Genomic DNA, 26863 nt, shown 5'->3' with positions numbered 1-26863 from the left:
TCCTTGACGGTAAACGTGGAATATTTCCGAAAGACATACGACTTATTTTACTCTTAAAAATGTCAAAACAATCAGTTAGAGACCGATCTGAGAATAGGGTTGGCCAATTCTCACTTAATATTAGATCATTAACAAGATCAAAATTACACCGCGAGTAATCGAATTTAAGAATCGAGTCAGTGCAAAAATTTGGATATTTATAAAACTCAAGTTCCAAGATAAGTGGAATGTTGTGTTTATCAGTCACCGATAAAGGAACCTCAGACTTATACAATTGAAATTTTAAATCAGGACTAATGAAAATAAGATCCAAAATCCTGCTCAACTCATGTAGAAAACCATTAATTTTCATTAATTGTATACCAAATAACCCATCAATTACGCATATTTCACTACACCTATTCACATTACTTGGAATAAGCATATCTTCATCAGCAATAGTAGACCACGCAATTTTATTTAAATTAAAATCACCCAATACACAGAGTTGCGCATTATAATTGGGGAGATTTAAATTTAAAATATTATCAATATGATGAAAATACAAATTATCAGAGCTATTAGGAGGAATATAAGAAACACAAATGAAAAGCAAATCATCACCATTCGAACTTGACACAAACAATTGTTCAATACAGGAATCAATATTCTTAAAGTTACTTCAGCAGCACATATAATGGACTTTACTGCTATCAAATCACCTCCCCCACGCATAGTATTCGTTTCCACACCATCTCTGTCTCTTCGAAAAACAGAATAAAAGCTCCTATTAAAGAACTCCTCACTGCAGAAATCAGCATTACGCCATGTCTCTACCAATACGATGACGTCATAATCACATTGAGATGTAGCAGCATAAATAGAATTGGCTTTTGTTCTCATACCAGATATATTTTGATAATAAATTTTGAGATTTTGATTAAGATGAATATTACGAATTCACTTATTATGACTAACTTGTAGGCAGGCATGCTTAACGAACGAAACGATATCATTTCGTTACGATAATCAACGCTAATAAACGAAACGAAGTCACTTCGTTTCGTTTATTAACGTTAAGTTCGTCAAATTAACGTTAATTTGTCGTTCTTAACGTTAATAAACGAAACGAAATGACTTCGTTTCGTTTATTAACGTTGATTATCGTAACGAAATGATATCGTTTCGTTCGTTAAGCATGCCTGCTTGTAGGGTCTCAATTGTATCTATGTTTCCTGCATATTTTGGTCTCGCTTTGGAAAAAACCTAGAAGGTCTAACAGACACATTTGTTGGCCACACAGAAGCATCAAAAACTTTGCTATAGTCAGTAGATAAAACACGTAATTTTAAAGAAACTCTTACGAGAGAGTTAAAGTCAGCATCTCTTTTGATCAGTTTAAAGCAAGCAATTCTTGATGGATCGATGCTGGTATGTTGAGAAATATATTGAGTAATGTTATTCTCTTTAACAGATGGCTTAAAAGAAGATAAGTGAAGTCAACATTATATGGCTTATCAGCGTTTGATTTAAACGAAATTTTTCTCTATCCCTGTATACCAACTTCATTCGATGGAACACGATCAGCAGTAGAGGCAGCGGCACCAGCAAATGTTTGAGAGATAACACCAATAGAGTTAGCAGCATCATTATTTGTAGTAACACAAGCAGAATTATTATTAACACCCTCAAGTAGAGTAGGTGTTTAGGCCTGCAGGCTAACCCCAAAGGAAAATTAAGGGCCAGCCACCCTAATGCAATTTAATACAGAACCGCTTATTTATTACGTCCGTTAGCACAGATACTAAAAGCAAAATTGACGTTTCGTTAAGTTACCCCGCCAAAGGCCTGTTAGCTTTGGGGGTAAACGGAATGCGTGGAAAGGGAACTCGTTCACTTGGATTAAAGCCGCAGCAGGATTCGCACGCTCGTAAGTTCTTTGTTTTAAACTACAGATATTTCAAACCCACAAAAAAGGTCACTCCAGCGATCGTCACCGCCAGAACGCAGAGTCCCCGAATATATTAAAAGAGAAACTAATCTGGAAGCCGACAGCTTACGTTTTCATGGTCCATCAGCGCCAGTAAGGGAAGCAAGCCTAGAGGAAATACAGTCCACTAACCAAAACCATAATATTCATCACGTTTTTAATCGTTGAGTACACAGCCATTCCGGACAACAACGGAATTTGTACAGCGTCAGAGTTCACAGTTCATCACTGAATAATTTCATCAAATTACTATTCAAAGCGTTTGGTTAAAAGGTATGTGCTCAATTTAAAAGTGACACAAATAAAAAAGTGTTTAAGTTTTTTTCATTTAAATCACATGCGGTGATAAAAGATTTGCTAAAAAAGTGACACAAACGAAAAGTGTAAAAAATATTTTTTCTTTTCATTTAAATCACATGCGGTGATAAAAGATTTGCTAAAAAAGTTACACAAACGAAAAGTGTAAAAAATATTTTTTCTTTTCATATAAATCACATGCGGTGATTAAAAATTACTGAATAAACAGTGTTATTACAAAGCCTTTTGTCTATCCGATACTCTCCCCCACCCGTGGTAAGAGGTATTGGACACAGCCTAAGGCTAGCAGTCAGTGGCATAAAATCTTAGTAACTTTCCTTAAAACGTTCCACTGCACTGCACTTTCGGTTCTTGCAACCATCGCGTTTATAAATAATTAAACAAATTTTGAGCTTAATCGTGACAAAAGGTGCTTGTCCAACTTCTATGACACCAATTTGGTCGTTCTTAGAATATTGAAAAACTCGCTAACACAGTGCTTTCTGCTCGTTAAAAATTTAAACGCGCAAACACAAACGCTCATATTGCAACAGACCATTTATTGGCTCTAGCTACACGCGTTAATTGTGGCAAGCAAACTTTTCTTTGAACACTTAGCACCAGCAATATTCATTTTAGCGGAGGAGACATAACCTCACATATTATATTGCACACCGGTCACACATACAGGCTCACTGGGTTTTCCTTTTAAATACAATATCTTCTTTTTCTTTAAAATCAATATAAATTGGGTTCGAATCGTTTAATCCTCATATTTATATTCGATTTTTTTGTTCACTGTATTTTTATATCACATATTTATCATACTTATATCACACACACGTATATAATTATTTTTCATAAAATCTGGTATTCAGTGGCGAAGAGCTGAAAATAACACTTTCTTGCATATAGATATATATATTTGGTTATAATAAATTTAAAAAAAATCATAAAGAGGTGATTCCAAAATTTTTCTTTTGCGTAAAATTTTTTTTTTTTGAGTGGTGGTGTTAGGTTATTGAAACCCTTCCCTTTGCTTCTGAGCATCAAACTTAAATTTTCTAATTAGGCTCTGCATAGTAGCTATTCTCTGTTAAATATCAAACGATATGGAGAAATTCATTAAAGCAGCTGATGAGGTGGCACAGTTTGAGGCTGAGTTCAACAACAGACCTCAAGCTGAACACACAAAATATACTCTAGCCATTCACCAAGAAGAGTTAAAAAATAATTGGAGAAAGGCAAAGCTAGCTTATGAGGATCTCTTATACTCTGAACCGGCAGAGAAAAAGGTGTTAGCGCAGGCCAAACCTAAATACCAGGCAACGTATTCCGTATATGTACGCGGCAGTTCAACCATGGCTGAACTAATAGCAAAACTAAATAAACGCGATAAGGAGGGAGAAGGTACACCTGACCCAGAACACAGCATGCGACTACCTCCGTGCGATACGGATGTATTCAAAGGTGACTACCTCTCTTGGCCAACGTTCCGTGACATGTTCACGGCAATATACATACGAAATAAGCGCCTCACCCCAGTTGAGAAGTTATTTCACCTCAACCAAAAAACGCAGGGTGAGGCAAGGGATATAGTTAAAAAATGCCCCCTTACAAACGATGGGTTTGACACAGCGTGGAAGAATTTAGGGGAAAGATATGAGAATAAACGAATTCTCGTCAATACCCAATTAAAAATATTATTCAATCTTGAAAGCGTAGAAAGTGAGTGTGGCACCGCGATTAAAACACTTCAGCGGGAAATAAATAACTGCATCTCAGCTCTAAAAGCTCATCAAATTGACATAGGCAATTGGGATGCGATATTCACATATCTATGCTCCACCAAACTACCCGAGAGTACGCTAGCTTTATGGGAACAGACCATAGAGAATAAAACTGAAATATCGAAATGGGAAGATATGGATAAATTTTTAACGAATAGGTTCCAGACCTTGGAAACAGTCTCGGGATTAACAGGTAGCAAAAATACCAAAGCTCCCAAACAACCACCACCCAAACATAATAATGATTCGTCTCAAAAGAAAGTAGGCGCCTACCAAGCAAATGTAGCTAGAAACACTTGCAGATGCTGTAAGAAAAATAACCACAAGCTGTCACAATGCCAAAGCTTCCAACGGCTCTCTGTCGTAGACAGAGTGGCGTTTATAAAAGACAGTAGGGGGTGTCTGAATTGCCTCTCAGCGAAACACACAGTATCCAAATGTACGTGCTCCTTTAATTGTAGCATTTGCCATCTCAGGCAACACACACTCCTGCATATTCAACAAAATGCGGGCACGAGTGCAAGACCAACCACAACCCAACAAGCACAGTTAGATCAAAGACCATCTACTTCGGCACAGGCTCAGGCCCAACGTCAGTTTGCCACGGCAAATAATCAACCAACCAACTTCAATTCCTGTTTTGCGAATACAAGCAAGGGGGTTCTATTAGGTACTGCGCAAGTCAATATCTTTTATAACAACGAAAACTTTTCGGTCCGCGCCCTAATAGACTCCGGATCAGAGTGCTCGTTCATTTCGGAACGACTTAAGAGAAGGGTAAATTTGCCCTGTCGGAAGCTAAATGCACAACTGTCAGGGATAAACAACACGGTGTCAGCCCAAGTGAAAGAGGCATGCTTCATTCAGTTGCGGTCATCAATAAACCCGAGTGTACGCATACACACTACAGCATTGGTTTTAGCCCAGCTCACCGGCAATCTGCCAACCTGTCAAATTGACCCCATGACACACCAAGTCTTCCCGGACTTGGTGCTAGCAGATGGGAGGTTTTTCGTAAATGAACAAGTAGATCTTATTTTGGGTGGGGATATTTACGCGCAGATAATGCTGGGCGGTATACGTAAAAATGTTTTAGGTACCCTCCTTGCGCAGGAAACAGTATTTGGCTGGATATTAACTGGCCAAACGGAAGCGGTCAGCCCAGCCGGCAGGTGTGTGTCATTTTTAATGAGGTATCACTGGATAAACAAATAGCGTCATTTTGGGAACTGGAAGACATTCCCAAAAACCATATTTATACCAAAGACGAAAATTACTGCGAGGAGTTGTATCAAAAAACCACCAAAAGAAATGAGGATGGCAAATATATCGTGTCTTTGCCTTTTAAGCAGGATTTTAAAAAGGGTATCTCATTAGGACCGTCGCTAAAGAGCGCGTGCTCACAATTTTTCAGAAATGAAACCCGGTTAGCCAAAAATCCCGAATTGCAGACGGAATATAACCGAGTCGTATCAGAATATGAAACATTAGCTCATATGGCACGAGTAGAAGAGCATGTTCCGGCAGATACATGCGACACCTATTTTTTACCCCATCACGCAGTAATTAAGGAAGAAAGCACCACCACTAAAGTGAGAGTTGTTTTTAACGCCTCCTGTCCCACTGCTAATGGAATAAGTTTAAATGATGTCCTTCATTCAGGCCCAGTCCTTCAGAGTGATTTAACAATTCTCATACTCCGTTGGAGATTGTTCCGATACGTATTCAACAGTGACATCGAAAAGATGTACCGGCAGATATTGCTAGAGCCCCGGGACACCAGGTATCAACGCATCGTCTTCAGGTCATCCACCAGCGAACCCATCAGCATATACAAATTGAAGACGGTGACCTTCGGAGTAAACTGCGCGCCCTACCTGGCCATAAGGACCCTTCTTCAACTAGCAGAGGACGTAGAGGAAACCTATCCCATCGCATCGGACATCCTACGACAGTTTATGTATGTCGACGACGTTTTAGCGGGCGGACACACCATTGCCACCGCCACGAAGGCACGGGACGAAATCCAAGCGGCATTACAATCAGCCGGCTTCTCCCTCAGGAAGTGGACTTCAAATTGCGATCAACTATTGGAAGGTATTCCAAGATCGCACTTATTAAATGAAAACTTCTTAAACTTTGAGGATGCTAGCATGGTTAAAGCCTTAGGGATCAGGTGGAATGCCCACTCTGACTATTTCTATTTTTCTACGAAACCCATAGACAACCAAGTCGTGTTCACAAAGAGAACAATATTGTCTGCTATAGCAAAATTATTTGATCCACTAGGTTGGCTAGGACCATTCATTATTACCTCGAAAATCATAATGCAAGGTATTTGGCTGGAAGGCACGGGCTGGGACGAAGCCGTATCTCCCGCGATATTAGACAGATGGCATGATTTTTTAGAAAGCTACCGAAATATTGAAAGCATTCGTATACCCCGTTGGGTACAGTTTTCCCCGGTAGCGAGCAGCGAACTACATGGCTTTTGCGACGCTTCCGAGAAAGCATATGCAGCCGCAATATACCTGAGGGTACAAATCGAGAACCAGGTGTTCGTAAGTCTGCTCTTCGCAAAAACCCGAGAAGCCCCGGTCAAGACTATATCTCTACCCCACCTTGAACTATGTGGTGCGGTTCTGCTAACAGAAATAGTAGAGTCAGTCGCAAAAAACCTCAATTTTAACATTTCTACAACCTATCTATGGACGGATTCGACAATCGTCCTGGCATGGGTTCGCAAACCCCCATGCTCGTGGTCCACTTTCGTTACCCATAGGGTGACAAAAATAATTGACAAAGTAGGGAAGGAAAACTGGCTTCATGTCGACTCGGCATCAAACCCGGCAGATCTCGCAAGTAGAGGTATACCCGCTGAAGATCTTATCAACAAAGCCCTGTGGTGGGAGGGCCCTTCTTGGCTTCATGAAGATAGCTCAAATTGGCCTACCCAAGAAACAGAATATACCACCACGTCAGAAGAAAAGCGGGTCCAGGTACACTCATCAATAGTAGATACAGACTCTGATATCCTCACAAGATTTTCTGACCTCTCGAGAGCTTTGAAAGTACTATCCTACGTCTGGAGATTCTTTCAAAGAACTAACCCAAAAACAAGAGCCTCATTTCAGGCGAATTCTTGCTCAATTTCGTCGAGCGAAATAAAAGCAACGACCCAACGTCTGATTGTTATCTATCAAAAGAGGCATTATGGGGAGGAGTATGCAGCTTTAAAATCTAAAAAACTCATAGGAGCAAAGAGCGAGGTACTACCACTGAACCCATTCTTAGGTGAAAGGGGGGTTATGAGGGCAGGCGGCCGCCTCGAAGCTTCCGAAGATATCCCGTACAACGAGCGACATCCAGTCATTTTGCCGTATAATTGCCAGTTGTCGCGTCTTATTGTAAAGTTTACCCATAGGATCTCACTCCATGGGGAAAACCACCTTATGCTACGCCTCATCCGTACGCAGTATTGGATACCACGGGTCAAGAACATGATAAAATCGACAATCCACAATTGCAAGGAATGCACGATTTACCGAAAACGTGTTCAAACCCAGCTAATGGGAATTTTACCCAAGGAGAGGACTACGTACTCACGGGCATTCACAAACACAGGAGTTCATTTTGCGGGACCCTTCGATATAAAGAACTTTCGAGGGCGAGGTTGTAGAGTGTCGAAGGGGTATGTGTGCTTGTTCGTTTGCTTTGCAACGAAAGCGATTCACCTGGAACCCACCTCCGACCTCAGCACCCAATCATTTTTAGCAGCATTTGCGAGGTTCGTATGCGAAGAGGCTGCCCTAGTAAAATGTTTTCCGACAATGGCACGAATTTTGTCGGGGCTTCGAGAGCACTTAAAGCGGAAATGAGGGAATTCCTACAAAATGCCCGCGATAACACCCTATCCAAGTACTCCCATCAATCCATATCATGGCACTTCATTCCCGCATCAGCTCCTCACATCGGGGAACTGTGGGAGCCGGGAGTGAAAAGTTTTAAAAGCCACTTCACAAAAATCGCTTCAAGTTGCAAATTCACCTTTGAGGAGTTTGCGACTTTGCTATGCAGGATTGAAGCCTGCCTCAACTCCCGACCATTGAGCCCTGCGTCAAACAATGCATCAGACCTGGAGCCACTAACCCCAGGTCACTTTCTGGTAGGAGGACATCTCTTATCTCCACCAGAACCTGACGCCAGCGAAAACTCTGCCTCAATCATAAATCGATGGCAAAAGTTAAAATCCCTACATCACTCCTTCTGCAAGAGGTGGAAATCGGAATACCTCTCTGAACTGCAGAAAAGAAATAAATCGAGATTTCCCAAAACGAACCTAAAAATCGGGGACCTGGTCGTAATCAAGGAGGACAATTTGTCTCCAAACGAATGGAGACTAGGACGGGTGGTTAAATTACACCCAGGACCTGACGATCGCGTCAGAGTGGTCGATATCATGACTGTGAAAGGTCAGATAACCCGACCCTTGGTAAAACTCATCATCCTACCTTACAATCGCGATGAGGCAGAAGAATCTGCGGCATCGAATTAAAAATCTTTCCTATTGTATCCCACTTCACGAAGGACCAAACTAATGAGTCTACGTCGTGAACAAAGTCAACTTATAAATCTAGTGCAATTTCAACCAAAACAATGGTCACAAGAGTCATTGCTTTGACATCTAACGTGATGAATAGTAAAATACTTGATCATAAGGACCTTCAAGTAACATATTTTATTATTAAAAGCTGGCGCAAAGATTTGCAAACCACCACTTTTAAAACAACACGCTTATTATATTATATATATATCAACCGTACTCTATCGTTACAATGTCTGAGAAAATTTATTTCGGTAAACCAGAAAATCAACGCGACCAACAAGCGCTTAACAAGCACGTCGCCAAACCGAAAGGTAACCAAAATAAACAAGCGGCAACTGTACCTGTTAATAAAAATCTAATTGGATTTAAACCATTATTAACTAGGCGCAGCGAAGCTAATGATTTAGCTCTGGCCCATGGCATAACATTTCATTTGAAGAATCTAAAGTTAATACAGCTATCAATATCGGCTTTATTAATGCCATCTCTGATATTTTAGCGTCCACTAAAACGTTTAAAGTATCACACTGCAATTTTAGCCAATTAAGTGCTAATGGATCACAATCCCAAATTATTATTTGTAATAGTATAAACCCAAGTGATTCGCAGTCCGATGTAGTTCCTGAACTACAACCCCATTGTCTCAGTAAAGAACGAGACACCCAATTTGGAGCTGCCATCTTTTGCTCCTACCAACTGGTTAAATCAGAACCAAGATCTACTTGGCTGTGCGTGTCACCACCAGCACCACCAGCAGACCAAGATGACCCTTATGCACCATACGATCAAAATCGTAATAATCGTCGAGATCTACCCACCCATTATAGTGATAAAGTATTCATCACTACCTCTCAAAATGCGCGTACTTTCCGTAGCGACATCATTAATTCACAGGTAATAGCTAAACGCTAACCCTACCTCCATTTTCTTTGGTTTATTGTACCTTAACAGAACACAGTCGTTGGTAATGCGATAATTCCCCCATAAAGGCAAGAAATTATGTAGGAATCTCTTTTTCTAATTGTCGCCGACCATCACTTTTTTTTGGGCCCATTGCCATCGCTCTTTGGTATCAAAGGAGGCATTCAATCATATAAAAGACAATGGCACAATACCACACAATTTAGCACAACTATTAGTATTTCTATTATACAAATTTTGTATTCCGTATCTTGCATGGTTTATGTTGAATTACACGCTTGCTGAAAAATGGACACAAGCCATCACTGAACTAAAATACGTACATATACAAATACGCAAGTTCCTTATCCCAGTAATGGAAGTGGTAGTAATAATACACATTACTCTATGTATCCCAACACGTATTAGAGTCAACAAAATAATGGAGATGCGACTTCAAATAATTTGTAGCAATCAAACCATAATCGTCTTCTACCAGAAGATGACAATGGTGGTTTCGGAAACGAAGATGGCGCAAATGGAACTTTAAGCGGTTCTAATACAAATAGTAATGCTACATATATCAATATATATATAATTCAACGCACTTACATCATACCGCCAAATTAGAGCTGCGGTTTTGTGGAATTTTTGCAAATCGTGTGATGAAAATATTATTAATGATATTATTGACGGTGTCAAATGGAGGAATCTGGAGGATACAAACCAAAAGTTCTACCAAACACAGGCAAATTTCAGTCAGATACACGCGCATAAGGTGACGACTTCTTCAATGGGGCAGGGTATCGACAGTCGCGAGAAAAGGACAAAATTGATTCCAAATATGGTTTCAATCGTGTGAAGGATAGTATAGAGCGCACTGGAGATCTAATAAATATGCATGCGACTGAAATATTAGATGAAGCTCGTCGTTTGGTTGCTGCCTTAGATCTGTTTTTCATACAAGGATGGGTCGCGTTTCAAATGCACCGTCGCTTATAAACCCTAATCTTGAAACGCCCTGAAGGAAAACAGACACGCGTGGCACGCTTTCTTCGTCGCAAATACTCAGGCCAATTGGCTAATGTAGAATATATAAATAAGGAAAATATTTACCAAATCATTTAATAGGCAAGTATCAACATTTTCTAAAGTCGTCACTTTTAAAATCAGACAGTTAGGCGCAATACAGAGCGTGAGAGGGCTAACACTTTTTATAGGCAAATGTTATCATCCTCATTAGCGGCATCTCATACTGGCCATGATGAATTCAAAAAACAAGATTATATGGATCTCATAGCGGATATACGTGAGCATGATGTACCTTATCATGTACGTGTATCCATTGATTTGAGCATCTTTTGTGGTCAAGGGTATAATATACGTAGTCGTAGCGGTGGTTTGGAGGTGCCAATAATAACACCACGTCCTGATTTACTCTAACGGCCTGAACCTGTAGTATTGGCTTTGGATATTGAAACCACTAACTTGCCACTAAAATTTCCCGATGCACAAACAGATCAAATTATGATGATATCATATATGATCGATGGTCAGGGATATCCAATAACAAATCGTGAAATTATTTCAACAACTGTTGATGATTTTGAAGATACGCCTAAACCGGAGTTTGAAGGTCATTTTATAGTGTTTAACGAAGAAGCTGAAATGTTCAAGTCAAACGAATTTGACAATCGAAACATTGCCTAGAAAAAGCACACTCGTCGACTGCTCAGCAGTTACATCGAAATATTCACAATCTTACATACCTAAATACCGAAACACTTACCAGTGAGGGCATGAGTGCAACTTCCCAATCGCGTAATTGTAGTCCTACATTGCCCACGTCTTCTTATACATCTGGTCTGCATGTAGAAATTTCAACGACAATGATACCAGCCTACGATAGTCTACGAAAAAATAGTCTTACAAACCTTCTTCCACTGCATCTTGCGAACAATCCATTGATGTGACATCGCACATTTTAGATAAACTCGAAAAATCAATGGTCAAACGGCCCATAACACGTTCGGATAAGGGCCAAATTACAAGCACCGGACGACTGTCAGGAAATCTAACCGTTCCACACGCTGATAACTTACTATACCACCATCATCATTCAATTCACCAGCGCGATCAAATCCAGTCATATAGTGGATGAGTATAACCAGCATAATCCAACCGTTTTGCTAATCTGTTTGATTGCGATTGTGAACTTTGGTGAAGCGGGAATCGTCGGTAAAATATACCCAGCGTAAATACATACCCCACCGGCATTCAATACAACTGCACATTTATGCGTTCATTATAGTCGATCACATTGAAAATTCCACCAATGCATGCCACGCAAGAAAACACTCAAATTCAACGAGGTAAAACCGAGAATGGCATATAGCCAATAAGCTCTCAATTGTTATATTTATAGCAAAAAAAAGAGAAGATAGCTGCCATGCCATTATAAGAGGCCATGGTACGCAACTCCGATTTACATTCAATTTCATTTGTGGATGTGGGATGTGCATGCAAGTATTTGGCAGCAAAAACCCAAGCGGCCTTAATAATGCAGTGCAGAATTTGTCCTGAAAATAGATAGAAGAAATTAAAAAAAGATAGTAAAAAGAAATCACAATCGATTTACTATACTTACCGCTGCTATGCCACCGTACAGCCTCGTGGAATTTTTCACAATGACATTTCTCATTCAGGAAATGCCTTTAATAACTAATCGACAGTGATGCCAATACCCATGGCCGCAATTAATGAGCACTTGACTCACCCTGCACCATTTTAGGCCAAAAAGCCAAAGGCACCAAATAATCTGGTAGATCGTTAATAGCAAATAAGTCGTTACTATTCAATGAAATACCAATTCAGAACTTAGACCAACTCGTTTACGAATGAATGTATGAGGTGAAAAATTAGTACAAGGGAAGGGGTAATAACCGATTAAACCACCAGTGTAATAATGTCCACACATTAATCCAGCAAAGTTTTGCACCTTGTTGGTGCCCGGTAAAAGCGCTCTCGTCAGTTCACGTCATCTGACTAGTCATTTTACGATCATGGGTTGTATTCATAGTCACTTTTGCATGGGCGTGGTAAAGTTTTGTGAACAAATTTTTTGTTGGTGGGAGCCCAGGGTGGTTTATAGTAAACATCACCACCATTTATAGCAAGGCTCTGCACTTTAAAATACACCCAAACCCCAAATCTTGAGCTTTGTTTCTCAGTTTTGTATACCTAAATTTGTATACCTAATTTTGTATATCTAGATTTGTATACCTAAGTTCGAAATTTGTACACCGGGTTCTGAAATTTGTATACCTGTTTCTAAATTTTGTATACCTAATTTTGTATGCCGTATACCTCATTTTGTATACCGAAATTTGTATACCGGGTTCCGAAAAATTTTATAAGTCACAATTTTGAGGTAATCTCGTCACTCAGCCACAACCAGATATTTTTTTTGAAAAATAATCGACACGTATATAATATGACTTAATGAGTCTAATTGCAGGCATCATGACCCGCTACGGCCAATTGCGCAAAGCATATGAAAAAAAGGCCAGCTATTTCAAGGTCCCATGCCATTTGTGTTCGGCTAGGCATCCGATTCGTTTATGCCCAGTCTACCGTTCAAAGACGCCTGAGGAACGGATGCGCGAAGCTCTTCTGGGCAATTATTGTGGCAATTGCCTCTCCATGGCGCATCGCACGGCTGGTTGCACAAGCAACGGGAGATGTCGACGATGTGGCGAGAAACACCACACCACCCTTCACGTGGATGAGCAAACCAAAGCCTCACGTGAGCCGTACAAGTCGTGGAGCGTACAGGTAGAGGAGGAAGAACGCGATAACCTCGAAGGGGCGTTATCACTATACGCCTCCTATATTGAGGCTGAGGAAATGGGACGAGAAATCACGGAGAGGGACACCTATTCTCAACCGGCCAGCATGGTCCAAGAGAGATCGGAACCACTGCCCTTCCGACTCTCCGATAGACCGGAACCACTGCCCTTCCGACTATCAGGGGGATCGGAACCACGGCTCTTCCGACCCCTGCTACAACATGAGCGCCAACAGTCGAACAGAACCCCCCACCGTCGTCGCCGACACCGACAACGCCCCCAGCTGGCCAACAACAACACAAATCGCCGTCACGAAGCCATCACGACCAGCCTGCCTCGCTCTACGTCGACCGCCGCCGATTCTCGAGGAGTCATTGCCACTCGCCAGCTAAGGACGCCGCTAACGTTCCGCAGTGGACGTACAGGGCTGGACCCCGTCGCTGGACCGGTACTGCGGCCCATGATCTCGCCTTCGCCGACCGCTATCGTCAAAATAGGAGCTGGAGGACGACTACATCTGGTGCGAGCATTGATCGATGTTTGTTCGCCGTCAACCGTCATATCGGCCGACTTGGTCCGGGATCTGCGGCTGGACGAAACTCGAGTTGGTAGCCAGACAGGCTGTGTGGTGTGTCTGCTGGGGAAGCACGGCGATAACAAACGCATTGCGACCCATGCCGTCGTCACACCACATTTCCACCGAGTGGCGCCTAGTCACAGCCTGGATCCAGCCATCGCGGCTATGTATACACACATCTGTCTCGCCGATCCAAAATTCTACGTCGCGTCGCCAGTACGCCTAGTTCTCGGGGTAGACGTATATGCCGACATTATTCTAAATCAAGTTCTGCCAGCGTCATTCGGCCCGCTCTTGGCGCAAAGCACGATATTCGGCTTCGTGCTTTCTGGAGTATCTAGAGCCTAAATGGTCGAAGATAAATATCAAAAAAAAAAAATGAAATTTGAATTTGAATTTACATTATGAATTTTGTAATAAAGAACATTTTGTGCTGTTGAACTCATGCGTACAGTCTGTCCATCCACAAATTTCTCATCTTTCTCCCTCTAGATATTGTCTACTCTAGCAGCAGGGCAAGGCGAGGTTGCGTACCGCAAGGGGGCCGGCATGTTTAGGCCTGCAGGCTAACCCCAAAGGAAAATTAAGGGCCAGCCACCCTAATGCAATTTAATACAGAACCGCTTATTTATTACGTCCGTTAGCACAGATACTAAAAGCAAAATTGACGTTTCGTTAAGTTACCCCGCCAAAGGCCTGTTAGCTTTGGGGGTAAACGGAATGCGTGGAAAGGGAACTCGTTCACTTGGATTACAGCCGCAGCAGGATTCGCACGCTCGTAAGTTCTTTGTTTTAAACTACAGATATTTCAAACCCACAAAAAAGGTCACTCCAGCGATCGTCACCGCCAGAACGCAGAGTCCCCGAATATATTAAAAGAGAAACTAATCTGGAAGCCGACAGCTTACGTTTTCAGCAGGTAATTTATTTGTGTCAGCGATCTCAGCAGAATGCACAGGTTCATTGTTTGCAGTCATACAATTAATATTATCATTAGCACCCACACGTAGAGTAGATAGTGAACTTCTCTCAGCGCTGTCAGCAGAATGCACAAGCTGAGCAGCAGGCGATGGCAGCGGAGATGATTGTTTTTGCATTGACTTAGGTGCGCCAACCTTGGTTTGTGAGCGCGTGCGGATTGCATTGTTGGAATCGACAGAAAGCTCAGATTGCCTCTCACTTGCTGTGAGAATTTTAAAGAAATCTTGTAGCAAATCAACACTTTTGAGAGCTTTGAATATTTTGGCGCGCGAAAATAAAGCAACACACTTTTCACATTTATACACAATATTTTTGTTGTTTTTGAGCAAATTAATTGCATTACCCATAATATAAGAGCAATTCACATGAACTTTGTTAGAACAAATGCCACACATTATAGTCATTCGGTAAACATTGAGGTAATAGTCTAATTGAGGGGTCGACTGCTAATACGCAACCAAAAATATCGAGAGAGGTGTCAAAAGACGCGTATTAATCTCGAGAACATTTTATCTTTGTCCGGAGATATTTGCAGTTGAAATTGGCGATTTCCATGTGGTTGCTGTTGTGTTTGTACCCCCAAAAAAAATTCTGCATCACCGTGGCGGTAGCCATTTTTGAATTTAGCAAACTAAGTAGAAATTATAAAAGCTAAAGTAACACAAGAGAACACGACATTTGATACCTATATCGTACAAAAAAATTCTAGAGTCACCCCTGGTCCACCTTTAATGCCCACTCCTTTTTAAAATACTCATTAAAACATTTCATTTGTTACCCATATTGTACAAACGCATTCTAGAGTCACCCCTGGTCCACGTTTATGGCGATATCCCGAAAATGCGTCCACCCATATAACTAAGGCCCATTCCCTTTTAAAATACTTATTAACACCTTTCGTTTGATACCTATATTGCATAAAAGCATTCTAGAGTCAACCCTGGTCCACCTTTATAAAGATATTCCGAAAAGGCGTCCACCTATAGAACTAAGGCCCACTCCCTTTTAAAATACCCATTAACACTTTTCATTTGATACCTATATCGTACAAACAAATTCTAGAGTCACCCCTGGTCCACCTTTATGGCGATATCTCGAAAAGGCCCACGCCCTTTTAAAATACTCATTAACACCTTTCATTTGATACCCATATCGTTCAAAAAATTCTAGAGTCACCCCTGGTCCACCTTTATGGCGATATCTCGAAAAGGCGTCCACCTATAGAATTAAGACCCACTCCCTTTTAAAATACACATAAACACCTTTCATTTGATACCCATATCGTACAAACAAATTCTAGAGTCACCCCTGGTCCACCTTTATGGAGATATATCGAAAAGGCGTCCACCCATAGAACTAAGGCCCACTCCCTTTTAAAATACTCATTAACACTTTTCATTTGATACCTATATCGTACAAACAAATTCTAGAGTCACCCCTGGTCCACCTTTATGGCAATATCTCGAAAAGGCGTCCACCTATAGAACTAAGGCCCACGCCCATTTTAAAATACTCATTAACACTTTTCATTCGATACCCATATTGTACAAACGCATTCTAGAGTCACCCCTGGTCCACGTTTATGGCGATATCCCGAAAAGGCGTCCACCCATAGAACTAAGGCCCATTCCCTTATAAAATACTTATTAACACCTTTCATTTGATACCCATATTGTACAAAAGCATTCTAGAGTCACCCCTGGTCCACCTTTATGGCGGTATCTCGTTGGCGATATCTCGCGTTCACCCATAGAACTAAGGCCCACTCCCTTTTAAAATACTCATTAACACCTTTCTTTTAATACCCATATTGTACAAACGCATTCTAGAGTCACCCTTGGTCCACGTTTATGGCGTGTTTTGCCTTGAAAAACCCCTATTACACCTTGTATTTATTCATTGGGGGCGAGCACTGGGGGCTCCAAGGTATTGGCTGCGGGATGAGCCACCTTGTTTTGCTTTGAAAAACCCCTATACACCTTGTATTTATTCATTGGGGGCGAGCACGGGGGGCTCCAAGGTATTGGCTGCGGGAAGAGCCACCTTGTTTTGCTTTGAAAAACCCCAATTACACCTTGTATTTATTCATTGGGGGCGAGCACTGGGGGCCCAAGGTATTGCCTGCGGGATGAGCTACCTTGTTTTGCTTTGAAAAACCGCGCTTTGGGATAAAAAATTTAAACTATGTCTTTAGAATATTTCACTAACAAGTTGAGAATTACAAGCACACTCAATGGCTAATGAAACAAACGAAAGAAAACAAAGTCATAGTTTAAGTCGCTTAAACATGCTCCCCCCAAGACGGCTTAGTCGTCTAGTTGTAATTCCATAGGAGCCGGTCATCCGGCTCGAAGGACCATAGCTAAGCGTGGGCAGTTGTGGGCGAGCAGTTTAATATGAGTTATAAGGGAGTAATTTGATGCGCTTGTAGACGTATGAGTCGTGGCACAGTGGATGACGTACCCGACTCACACGTTTGGGGATGCGGGTTCAAAGCCCACTGCAAGCAAGAATTTTTTTAAATTTATTATCTTTTTTTATTTTATAAATTATTATTTTAATGGACTGTATGTTATTTTACTTAGAGAGAGGTTACTATGTACCTGTTACACCTTGTATTTATTCATTGGGGCGTGCACTGGGGGCTCCAAGGTATTGGCTGCGGGATGAGCCACCTTGTTTTGCTTTGAAAAACCCCTATTGCACCTTGTATTTATTCATTGGGGACGAGCACTGGGGGCTCCAAGGTATTGGCTGCGGGATGAGCCATCTTCTTTTGCCTCGAAAAACTCCTATTACGCTTTGTATTTATTCATTGGGGGCGAGCAGTGGGGGCTCCAAGTTATTAGCTGCGGGATGACCCACCTTGTTTTGCTTTGAAAAACCCCTATTACACCGTGTATTTATTCATTTGGGGCGAGCACTGGGGGCTCCAAGGTATTGGCTGCGGCATGAGCCACCTTGTTTTGCTTTGAAAACCCCCTATTACACCTTGTATTTATTCATTGGGGGCGAGCACTGGGGGCTCCAAGGTATTGGCTGCGGGATGAGCCACCTTGTTTTGCTTTGGAAAACACCACTTTGGGATACAAAATTTAAACTATGTCTTTAGAATATTTCACTAACAAGTTGAGAATTACAAGCACACTCAATGGCTAATGAGACAAACGAAAGAAAACAATTTCATAGTTAAAACAACAAAAGTAGCAGATACACTATAGATGACGTGCATTGTTTGAGAAAAAAAGCAGAGATATTATGAGCATCTAATTGCTTGGAGCATTTTAGGTCTTTTATAGCTGCGCAAATATCATCCTCAGTTAAAACTAGGGATCCAAAATCAAGCGAAGAAGCTAATTGCCCAGCACTAGAGGTATCAATCTGAACACAATTATCAACAAAATTAGACTTAAAAAATTCAGCAAACAGATTTGCCCTTTCATTAGCGGTGCTTGCACTCGTGCCATTGTAAGACACTATGGACGGAATAACTGACGAAGAACGTTTTGAATTTACAAAACCCCAAAAAGCCTTGGGATTAGATTTAATATTCATTTCAAACCCGAGTAAATAATTTGTATAAAGAAATTTATTTAGACAGATTACACGTATACACGGGTATAACAGATGATGACGATATTTTCGGCTCGAAATTTTGCGTACGCGAATTCACTCGCACATTTACATTTGTTGTTGTTTGTTTATTTACTAAGCGCTCAATAGATTTCTCGAGCGCAGATATACGTTCTACCATAGTGACTTCTTCTGCTTCTCTTTCATATTCGCTAACATTATTTTCTTCATTGATATTTAAACGTTGCAGGAGTTGGTTTTTCGTGCGAGAAGTTGGCAAACCAGCGTCCTTGCTTTATTCGATGTTATTTGTATACACGACAGCACAAATATAGGAGCGATTAGTAATGACACACGAAAATACAAAGAGATGCAACAATTGATGTATGTATGCACGAACAGCAAAACTACCAATTCGAATTTTGGCCTTTGAGCGCAGCTACAAAGCGTATGTCGCTGGAGCCCTAAAATTTCCATAGTCTCACAAAATGTCACTGGAGCCCTAAAATTTGCCGGAGTCTCATAAAATGTGTGGTTATGTTCCGTCTTAAAGCGTTTGACACTGAAACTTTCTATTTCACGCGTTTTCACAGTTAAACCCGTTTGGTTATTTAGTTTTGATAACGCTTGTTGCAGTTACACATTTTATGAATTTTTTAAATGAATAATTGACAAATTTTCGCACCGTTCGTAGGCGTAGTTCAATCTTACTTCTGAACTGTTGTATATATACCGAATGTCGACACACATGTATATACACGATATATTACTTACGTATCAGGATGTTCGTTTACTAAAAAAAGCGTTCAAATGTTAGTTTAAATTAGTAAATATAATTAGTAAGCATTTTATAGAAAAGATATTTGTGATTACAGAGTTATGAATTAATATTCGATATTTTATATTAAACCGCACCGCTCGTACTCGTCTGAACTGCTGATCGGAGATATTCGTTTACTAGTGACGCCGGTAGGGTCGGTTTGCCAGTGTTGGACTTGTAGGGATGCATTTTAGTAGGCGTGCCACAGGTGAAACAAAATAAAGCAATGCGGTTTATTCTTAGAAAACAATACGATACCCGAATGCATGAAATGCTTTAAAGCTTGCACTCGCTGAGCGTAAAACAACTCGATGTATACTATACTCATAAATTTATACACAACATGAAACTAATAGCGTTTTCTTTTCTGAAATAAATTGCTGCCTAAGTAAATGGTAAATCCTTAATAGAATTACTCCTAACCCAAAAAATGCTCAACATTTATAGTGCATACAAAGAACATTTCAACTCACCATATTCACTCATATTAACAGAGTATGTGTGGAACTTAAAAGCGAATTGAGAGTTTCACAGAGTTGCACTGAAACACCGCCATTTTATACAGGGTAAAAGTGTAACGCTTTAGCGTTGCGAGCAGGCTACAAGGCGTTGCCTGTTTTTTAGAATAGAACAACAACCCTTCCGCGGCGTAACACTTTAGCCAGAAAAGATAACATTATAAGCAACCTGTCGATATATTTGAATGATCGAGTAGAATATAACAAGGAAGTTCATGATTACCATACAAGAAACCGGAATAACTTTCACCTGCCAGCGGAGAATACAACATATTGTGACATCATTAGGCAAGTTAATAATCACACAACAGCAATAAAGCAAGCTGCCACTTTTGTGTACATGAACAAATCAATAATCATTTACACACATACGTAAAAGGCAACGAAGAGATACTCACGGCCACATGTAGTCATCAGCCGAAGTTGTTACTCACACATACATACGCATATATGTAGCTCAATTACCAAGCAGGAGATACAGCATTTCTAGAAGGCGAAACGTCTAGAATTTAGTAGAAGTATGCGAATGAAGCAACGGAGAGTACAAAAACAGCGCAAGCTGAGTAGGCAAGATTTAGTTTGATTTAAGCACGCTATTGGTTGTGAAGCATAAGTGTTATTGTGAAGTACTCTCAGAGTAGTCTAATGACTCTTTCGCGCCGGAGTTTTATTTCTGTTCCTAGGATATTTGTTTTGCTTTTTTTCAAAATGAGAAAAAAAAGTTAAAAAACATATTCTGCATACTTAAAAAATCGCTATGTCCTTTCGTTATCCTGGGAAATATTATCCCAATAAGGTTTTATATATAATATCCGCAAATCAAAATACATCCAGTTGACAAACCATTAATTTTGAAATATTGTATTATTATTTGAAAAATAGTGTAGCGTTTCTGCTGGGAAAACATTTATTTATGATAGGTAGTAAAGCAATTAAAACACAGTGCATTATTACATCCGGAGGAAATTCATTTCATTCATTTCGTTTTTATTGAGCATTTTACTTATATCTATTTATGTACAAGTTTCGCAATATTACAAACTATGCAACACAAATTTAAAACATAAAATCTTACAACTTATAGATAAGTACATTTAGATATAAGAAAAGGTAAGACATTTTATATGTTAACTTAACATAGTGTCAAATGTCATCTTTATTGAAGATAAAGTGGGGTGGACTGTTAAATATTAAAGTTAAAAATTAATTATATGTTGAAAATAGGTATAAATAAATCTATTTATGTAACTAACGCATTTAATGGAGTGTTTGTGAAGATAAAGGTAATACAAAGGAAAGCAATGAATATAACACAGAATTAGTTAATTAAAAACTGTTTATGAATTGTTCCGTAGCAAAACTTCGATTTCGGTATGCGAAAGGCCCAAAAGAAAGGACTTCACGTTTTTATGAAATGTTGTAAATTTCGTAAGGCACGAATTTCGGCAGGTAGTGCATTAAAAAGTTTTCTAGATACTATCGTATAAAACTTGCTAGAGTGTGTGGTTCGCGAGGAAGGTACAACTACAGCAGGATGTGAGATTATAGGTTTCCGAAGTCATATTATGTATGTATCCACACCTTAAGAAATTTTTATGACTTTAAAATAATGAAGATCTCTTACTGGAAGAATCGCTAGACTTCTAAAAAGCTCTCTTGAGGGATGCAATCGATTAACATTAGATAATTTTCTATTAACACATTTTTGCAAAACAAATATAGGTTGAATTTTGCCCAGGGTAGCGCCTCCCCAGCAGCTGATTCTATACATTAATTTAGAATTAAATAAAGCATAAAACCCGTTTTAAGAGTTAGAACAGCAACTTCTTAGATGATAAAAACAGCGTAAAGAAGATTGGAGGTATTGTTTAAGACGGGATGTATGACAGCCCCAATTCATATTCTGGTCGACAGTTACTCCTAGGTATTGGAAGTTCTCAACAGTGTCAATCATGAAAGAATTGCTGCTACAAGTAGCAAGCCGATCAAACGTACCGGGCAGGAACTTCTTGCACAAATGCTCGTGAAGTGCGTTCACAAATCGCGGAATGAAAAACAATATTTACATCTGCAGATTTTCTTGCATTCAAACTAAAAAACATAAGCTTGGTTTTATTGCTGACCACGAGCTTGTGTTTGGCAAACCAGGATCTTAAAAGATGTACATCGTTGTTTCAGGGCCGTGGAGAGGGGGGGGGGGGGGGGGGGGGGTAGCCAGGGCAATTGCCCTGGGCCCGGAAGATTTTTGGGGGCCCGGAAAGGCAAAGCAATATTGACAGTACTCTAACTAGAATTTCATAGATACATACATATTTTGTTGCTACAAAAAATTGTTTTAAAATTTAAAATCACTAAACTAAATCTTAACAAATCGCAAACAAAGAACAGTAATTGGTTCGATAATATCAGACGAAGTGGATGTTAAGATTGGCCTTTTCGCTGACGATTCTCTAATTTCTATAAATGGAAAAAATGAAAATGATATAAGAATCAAGTTACAAAGTGACTTAAACGAACTTTATATCTGGCTGTGTACAAACAAACTTAAAAGTAATATAGAAAAAACTAAATACATGCTTATTTCAAGAAAAAACATTGCTTATTTTTAAACTATTACAATAAATAATATTGAAATAGAAAAAGTAAATACGATTAAATATTTGGGTGTTCAGATTGATTGCAAATTAAAATTTGATGCCCATGTTGACTATTCAGTCAGTAAAATAGCAAAAAAATTATGGTTTATTCAAAAAACTTGTAAAAACTTAAGTAATTATTACAAAGTAAAGGTTTATAGATCCATAGTTGAGCGTTACTTTATTTATTGCTCAACAATATTTTTTATTATGAAAGATTCGCAAATTGATAAGTTGCCAAAAATGCAAAATAAAGCAATGCGCTTTATTTTAAGCAAACCTTATGATACTCCTATAAAAGACATGCTTCTAAGTTTAAATTGGATGAGCGTTAAACAACAAATATTCTTCAACACAATGAAATTTATTTATAATATAAAGCACGGAATTTGCCAGAGTATCTCAGAACAGGTATTACATTTAATTACGAGGTCCATGATATAAATACAAAGCAGAGAAATAATTTTAAATTGCCAAATTATAAAACAGAATCGGAACAAAATAGTCTTTTTTACAAAGGGTTGAAATACTTCAACGAACTACCTGAATATATAAAAAATTGTGATAGAAACTTATTTAGCAGACGGTTGTAAGACTACACCAAATCTAGGCCGATTAAATGATATATTCGTTGAGATTTAAATGCATTAGTGATACATGTGTCATAATTAAATTTTTTTTTTTTTAATCTAATTAACGCAATCATATTTTTAAGTTTTGAACTAGGCTCGTAGAGTCGTAATAAATAAATAAATATAAATATATATATAAAAGCATAAGCATCCAATCAAATACTATGGGGCATAGTCATAGTCGAAATAAAATATGATTCACACTTCCAGCCGTGCCCATTGGATGGTTTGCAGCCGGGAGGTTAATCTGACTGTATTTGTACGGAGCCTCTCTGACACCGGGCCGCCTCAGAGAGTAAAAATGGTCTTACCGCGGTAAGGGGCTCTGCCACGGCGGACGACACTTTTCCCCCTTTCAATAAGGTGACCCTAAGCTGGCCTCGTCTAGCAAGGGGTCGTACGAACAAGATGAACAACAAAAATAAAAATAAACAAGCAAATGATAATCCTTTCTCCTCCACAGGGAGAAGGACAACAGCATCGGCATCCATGCGCCCTAGTGAACGAGGGAGGGCTACCAATGCTACCAACGCTAAAGTGAAGAGCGACTTGGTGGGGGGCGGCAATAGTATGGCGGCGAAGGGAGTTGCGCTGGTAACGGCGAACCCTGACGCGCCTGCTGTTGTCGGACACCGACCAAGCGCCGGAACGGCAACCTTTTTTCCCACGGCTGTGGCAGGGGTCTCTGGACCGTCAAAGGTCCGATGAGGATATCAAACCACCGCCGAAAAGGCACCAGAATCACCCCGCGGTAGCCAAACCCAGCTTTGCCGAGGTAGCCAAGGGCCGGATCCTTATAGGAATCCTGGACCGAGGGAATGACCGTGGTGCAATCCCTAAAGACCAGTGGCCGTACGTCCGGAATGAAATCGGCAACGCCGTTCTCGACGTGCTGATGGAGTCTCCGGGTAGTCCGCCGCGAGGTTCTGATGCAGGATGGTACCAGGGCCAAATCAAGGTACTCGCTTGCGAGGACGCAAGGTCTGTTGCGCTGTACAAGGCAGCAGCCGCAAAGCTGGGACAAGTCTATCCCGGGGCGATTATCGAGGTCGTTGACTGGAAGGACATTCCGGCTCGGCCAATGGCCAGGGCATGGGTTCCAGCGGTTCCAGCAGAACCTGAGAGAATTCTCAGGATGCTGCAACTGATGAACCCGGCTCTCCCAACGCAGGACTGGAGTGTCATCCAAGTCGAGGACGCTGAAGGACCTAGGAGACAGGTCGTGTTAGCCCTGAATAAGGAAGCTCTCGAGCCCCTTAGACGGAGCAAAGGAAGAGTGTTTTACGGCCTCGGGGAGGTCGTAATTCACGTATACCGTGGGGACGCACAGCGCGCATCCCTTTCGAGTGCCTCTTTGGACACGGACATTGAGGCACCCGAAGTGGAAGCGGAAATCTCCGACGCCGAAAGCCTGGTTTCCGCCACGTCAAATTGCGCAGGGGCTCTGGGCAATTTGTCGATGGAGGATGCTCTGCTGGATAGCGACGGAGAGGATCCCAACATCACGGTGATGGAGGCAGGGGAGTCTGAGCAAGCTCATGCTGAGGTTGCTCCAGATAAACCTGCACAAAAGTAAGGCAGCCTCGGCTGCTCTCATCAGTCGCCTTTCTAAAGGCGACGTCGAAGTGGTCCTTATCCAAGAACCCTGGGTGAACAACTCAAGGATTTGCGGATTGGGGGCCACTGGGTTTAAGCTCATCCGAGCTGCAGATGAAGGTAAAGTGAGAACATGCATTTTAGTAAAGTCTGAGCTAAATATCTTTCTCTTGCCTAATTATAGCAATGGTGACGTCACAGCGGCCAGTTTGTCAAGCGGAGGCACCCAATTAACGCTAGCCTCCGTTTATATGCCGTACGACGCAGAGGAACCTCCTCCGCAAAAGACGGTAAAGGATCTGGTGGCCGACTCAAGCCATCTGTTAATTGGGACAGACGCAAACGCCCACCACGTGCAGTGGGGTAGTTCCGACATAAACACTCGGGGTGAGTCACTTTTTGAGTACCTTTTAACAACTAACCTTGTAGTTTGCAATGTAGGTAATGAACCAACTTTTATTACTAAAAACCGTAGAGAGGTTATTGACCTCACTATTTGTAGCGAAAGCGTTTATGGGTGGGTTAAAAAATGGCGTGTTCTTGAGGAACATTCCTTTTCAGACCACCGCTATATTGAAGTAATGTTAGAGTTCTTCGTCGATCAGCCCATTGCGAGACGTAACCCACGTAATACAAACTGGGAACTACATAATGAGCTGTTAGCAAGAGAACTACCAGAACTGCCCCCACAAAGCCTCTCATCAACGATGGAGCTAGAGGGTCTGGTAGAAACCTTCACATCGGCTTTCTCAAAAGCCTTAGAACAGGCCTGTCCATTGCCAAAACCGCGCGGTAAGCGTAAACCTCACTGGTGGTCCCATGATCTGGACCTACTTCGTAAATCCTGTAGAGAACAGTTTAACAAAGCCAAATTCCTTGATAACGGGTCACAATGGCTAGAATACAAGGACAAACTAAGAACCTACAAAAAAGTCCTGAGACAAGCGAAGAGAACTTCATGGAGAAACTTCTGCACTGGAGTCGAAAGTGTCGTGGACACATCCAGGCTACGGTGCGTGCTTTCTAAGACGCAAACAGCTATTAGCTTTCTGCGGAGACCGAATGGTACCTGGACCAGCACAGAAGGGGAAACTCTAGAGCTGCTCCTGGACACACATTTCCCGGGAAATATGACAAACGCACCGGAAGTACCTGCAGCAAACCAAGCTGTGAATATATCCATCACTGAGGAGAGAGTGAGGAGGGCAGTCAAAAGTTTTAAACCTTTTAAGGCTGCTGGACCAGACGGGATTGTACCCGCTCAACTTATCTACTCCTTGGAGGTATCAGCCAACTGGCTGCGGCACATATATACCGCTTGTTTGGCTATGAACTATATTCCGTGTGCATGGAGGAGCGCCACGGTCATATTCATTCCTAAGGCAGGCAAAGCCTCTCATTACGAGCCGAAGGACTATAGACCTATCAGTCTTTCATCCTTCGTACTCAAGACCCTAGAGAGAATAGTTAGCGATTTTCTCACTACAAGCATTGATAGGAATCTCATTTCGGACTATCAACACGCGTACACCAAAGGTAAATCTACGGAGACTGCGCTACACAGCCTAGTCTCTACTATAGAAACATCCTTGTTCCAAAAGGATTATTGTCTTGTGGCCTTCCTAGACACTGAAGGAGCATTCAACAACATAAGTCCAGACGCCGTTAACATTGCTTTAGCTGATCTGGACGTAAATAGACCCCTAGTGGGACTAATTGATCAACTGCTCAGGGGAAGGAAAGTGCTCTCCTCACTGGGGAAGGTTGAGGTAACACGATTTGTCGCAAGGGGCACGCCCCAGGGTGGTGTCCTTTCCCCCTTACTATGGAACCTAACGGTAAACTCGCTATTAAGAGATACTAGTTGGGGGAGCGGGAAGGTCGTGGCATATGCTGATGACCTAGCGATTATCTACAGAGGCAAGTTTCCTCAAACTTTGTGCGACTTGATGCAGGTAGCATTGCGAGAGGTTTCCTTGTGGGCTTCCCGATGTGGACTCAGCGTCAACTCCGATAAAGTAGAGCTTGTCTTATATACCAAACGATACAAAATACCATCGTTGGACCTACCTGAACTAAATGGGGTGCGCCTAAGCCTGGCAGATAAAGCCAAATTTTTA

The 26863-nt window shown here is 41.1% G+C and overlaps 2 protein-coding genes and 1 long non-coding RNA gene across 5 annotated transcripts in view; 2 read left to right on the top strand and 1 right to left on the bottom strand.

Annotated features, from left to right (window-relative positions):
• The window catches only part of LOC137234356 (transcriptional activator cubitus interruptus-like), a 639403-nt gene that overhangs the window by 64222 nt on the left and 548318 nt on the right, over positions 1-26863 (top strand). The window lies entirely within an intron of this gene.
• LOC137234455 (uncharacterized) lies at positions 1465-14335 on the top strand. The gene is made up of 2 exons (XM_067757981.1): positions 1465-2242; positions 13080-14335. The coding sequence occupies exon 2, from the start codon at positions 13085-13087 to the stop codon at positions 14333-14335; it is 1251 nt and encodes a 416-aa protein (XP_067614082.1). The 5' UTR covers positions 1465-2242; positions 13080-13084.
• On the bottom strand, positions 11351-11967 carry LOC137234258 (uncharacterized). Its single transcript, XR_010947744.1, has 3 exons — positions 11829-11967; positions 11497-11756; positions 11351-11427 (listed from the first exon to the last, which is right to left on the bottom strand). It is a non-coding gene; the product is annotated as an uncharacterized lncRNA (long non-coding RNA).

The sequence above is a fragment of the Eurosta solidaginis genome, chromosome X (assembly GCF_040869045.1).
Source record: "Eurosta solidaginis isolate ZX-2024a chromosome X, ASM4086904v1, whole genome shotgun sequence".
NCBI classification, from domain to species: Eukaryota; Metazoa; Arthropoda; class Insecta; order Diptera; family Tephritidae; genus Eurosta; species Eurosta solidaginis.
Note: the sequence above shows the minus strand (reverse complement) of the source record. Positions and strands in the feature narration are given on the sequence as shown.

What these genes read in the sequence shown, in the direction of transcription:
- LOC137234455 (XM_067757981.1), top strand. Translation starts at nt 13,085, where the DNA reads ATGACCCGCTACGGCCAATTGCGCAAAGCATATGAAAAAAAGGCCAGC.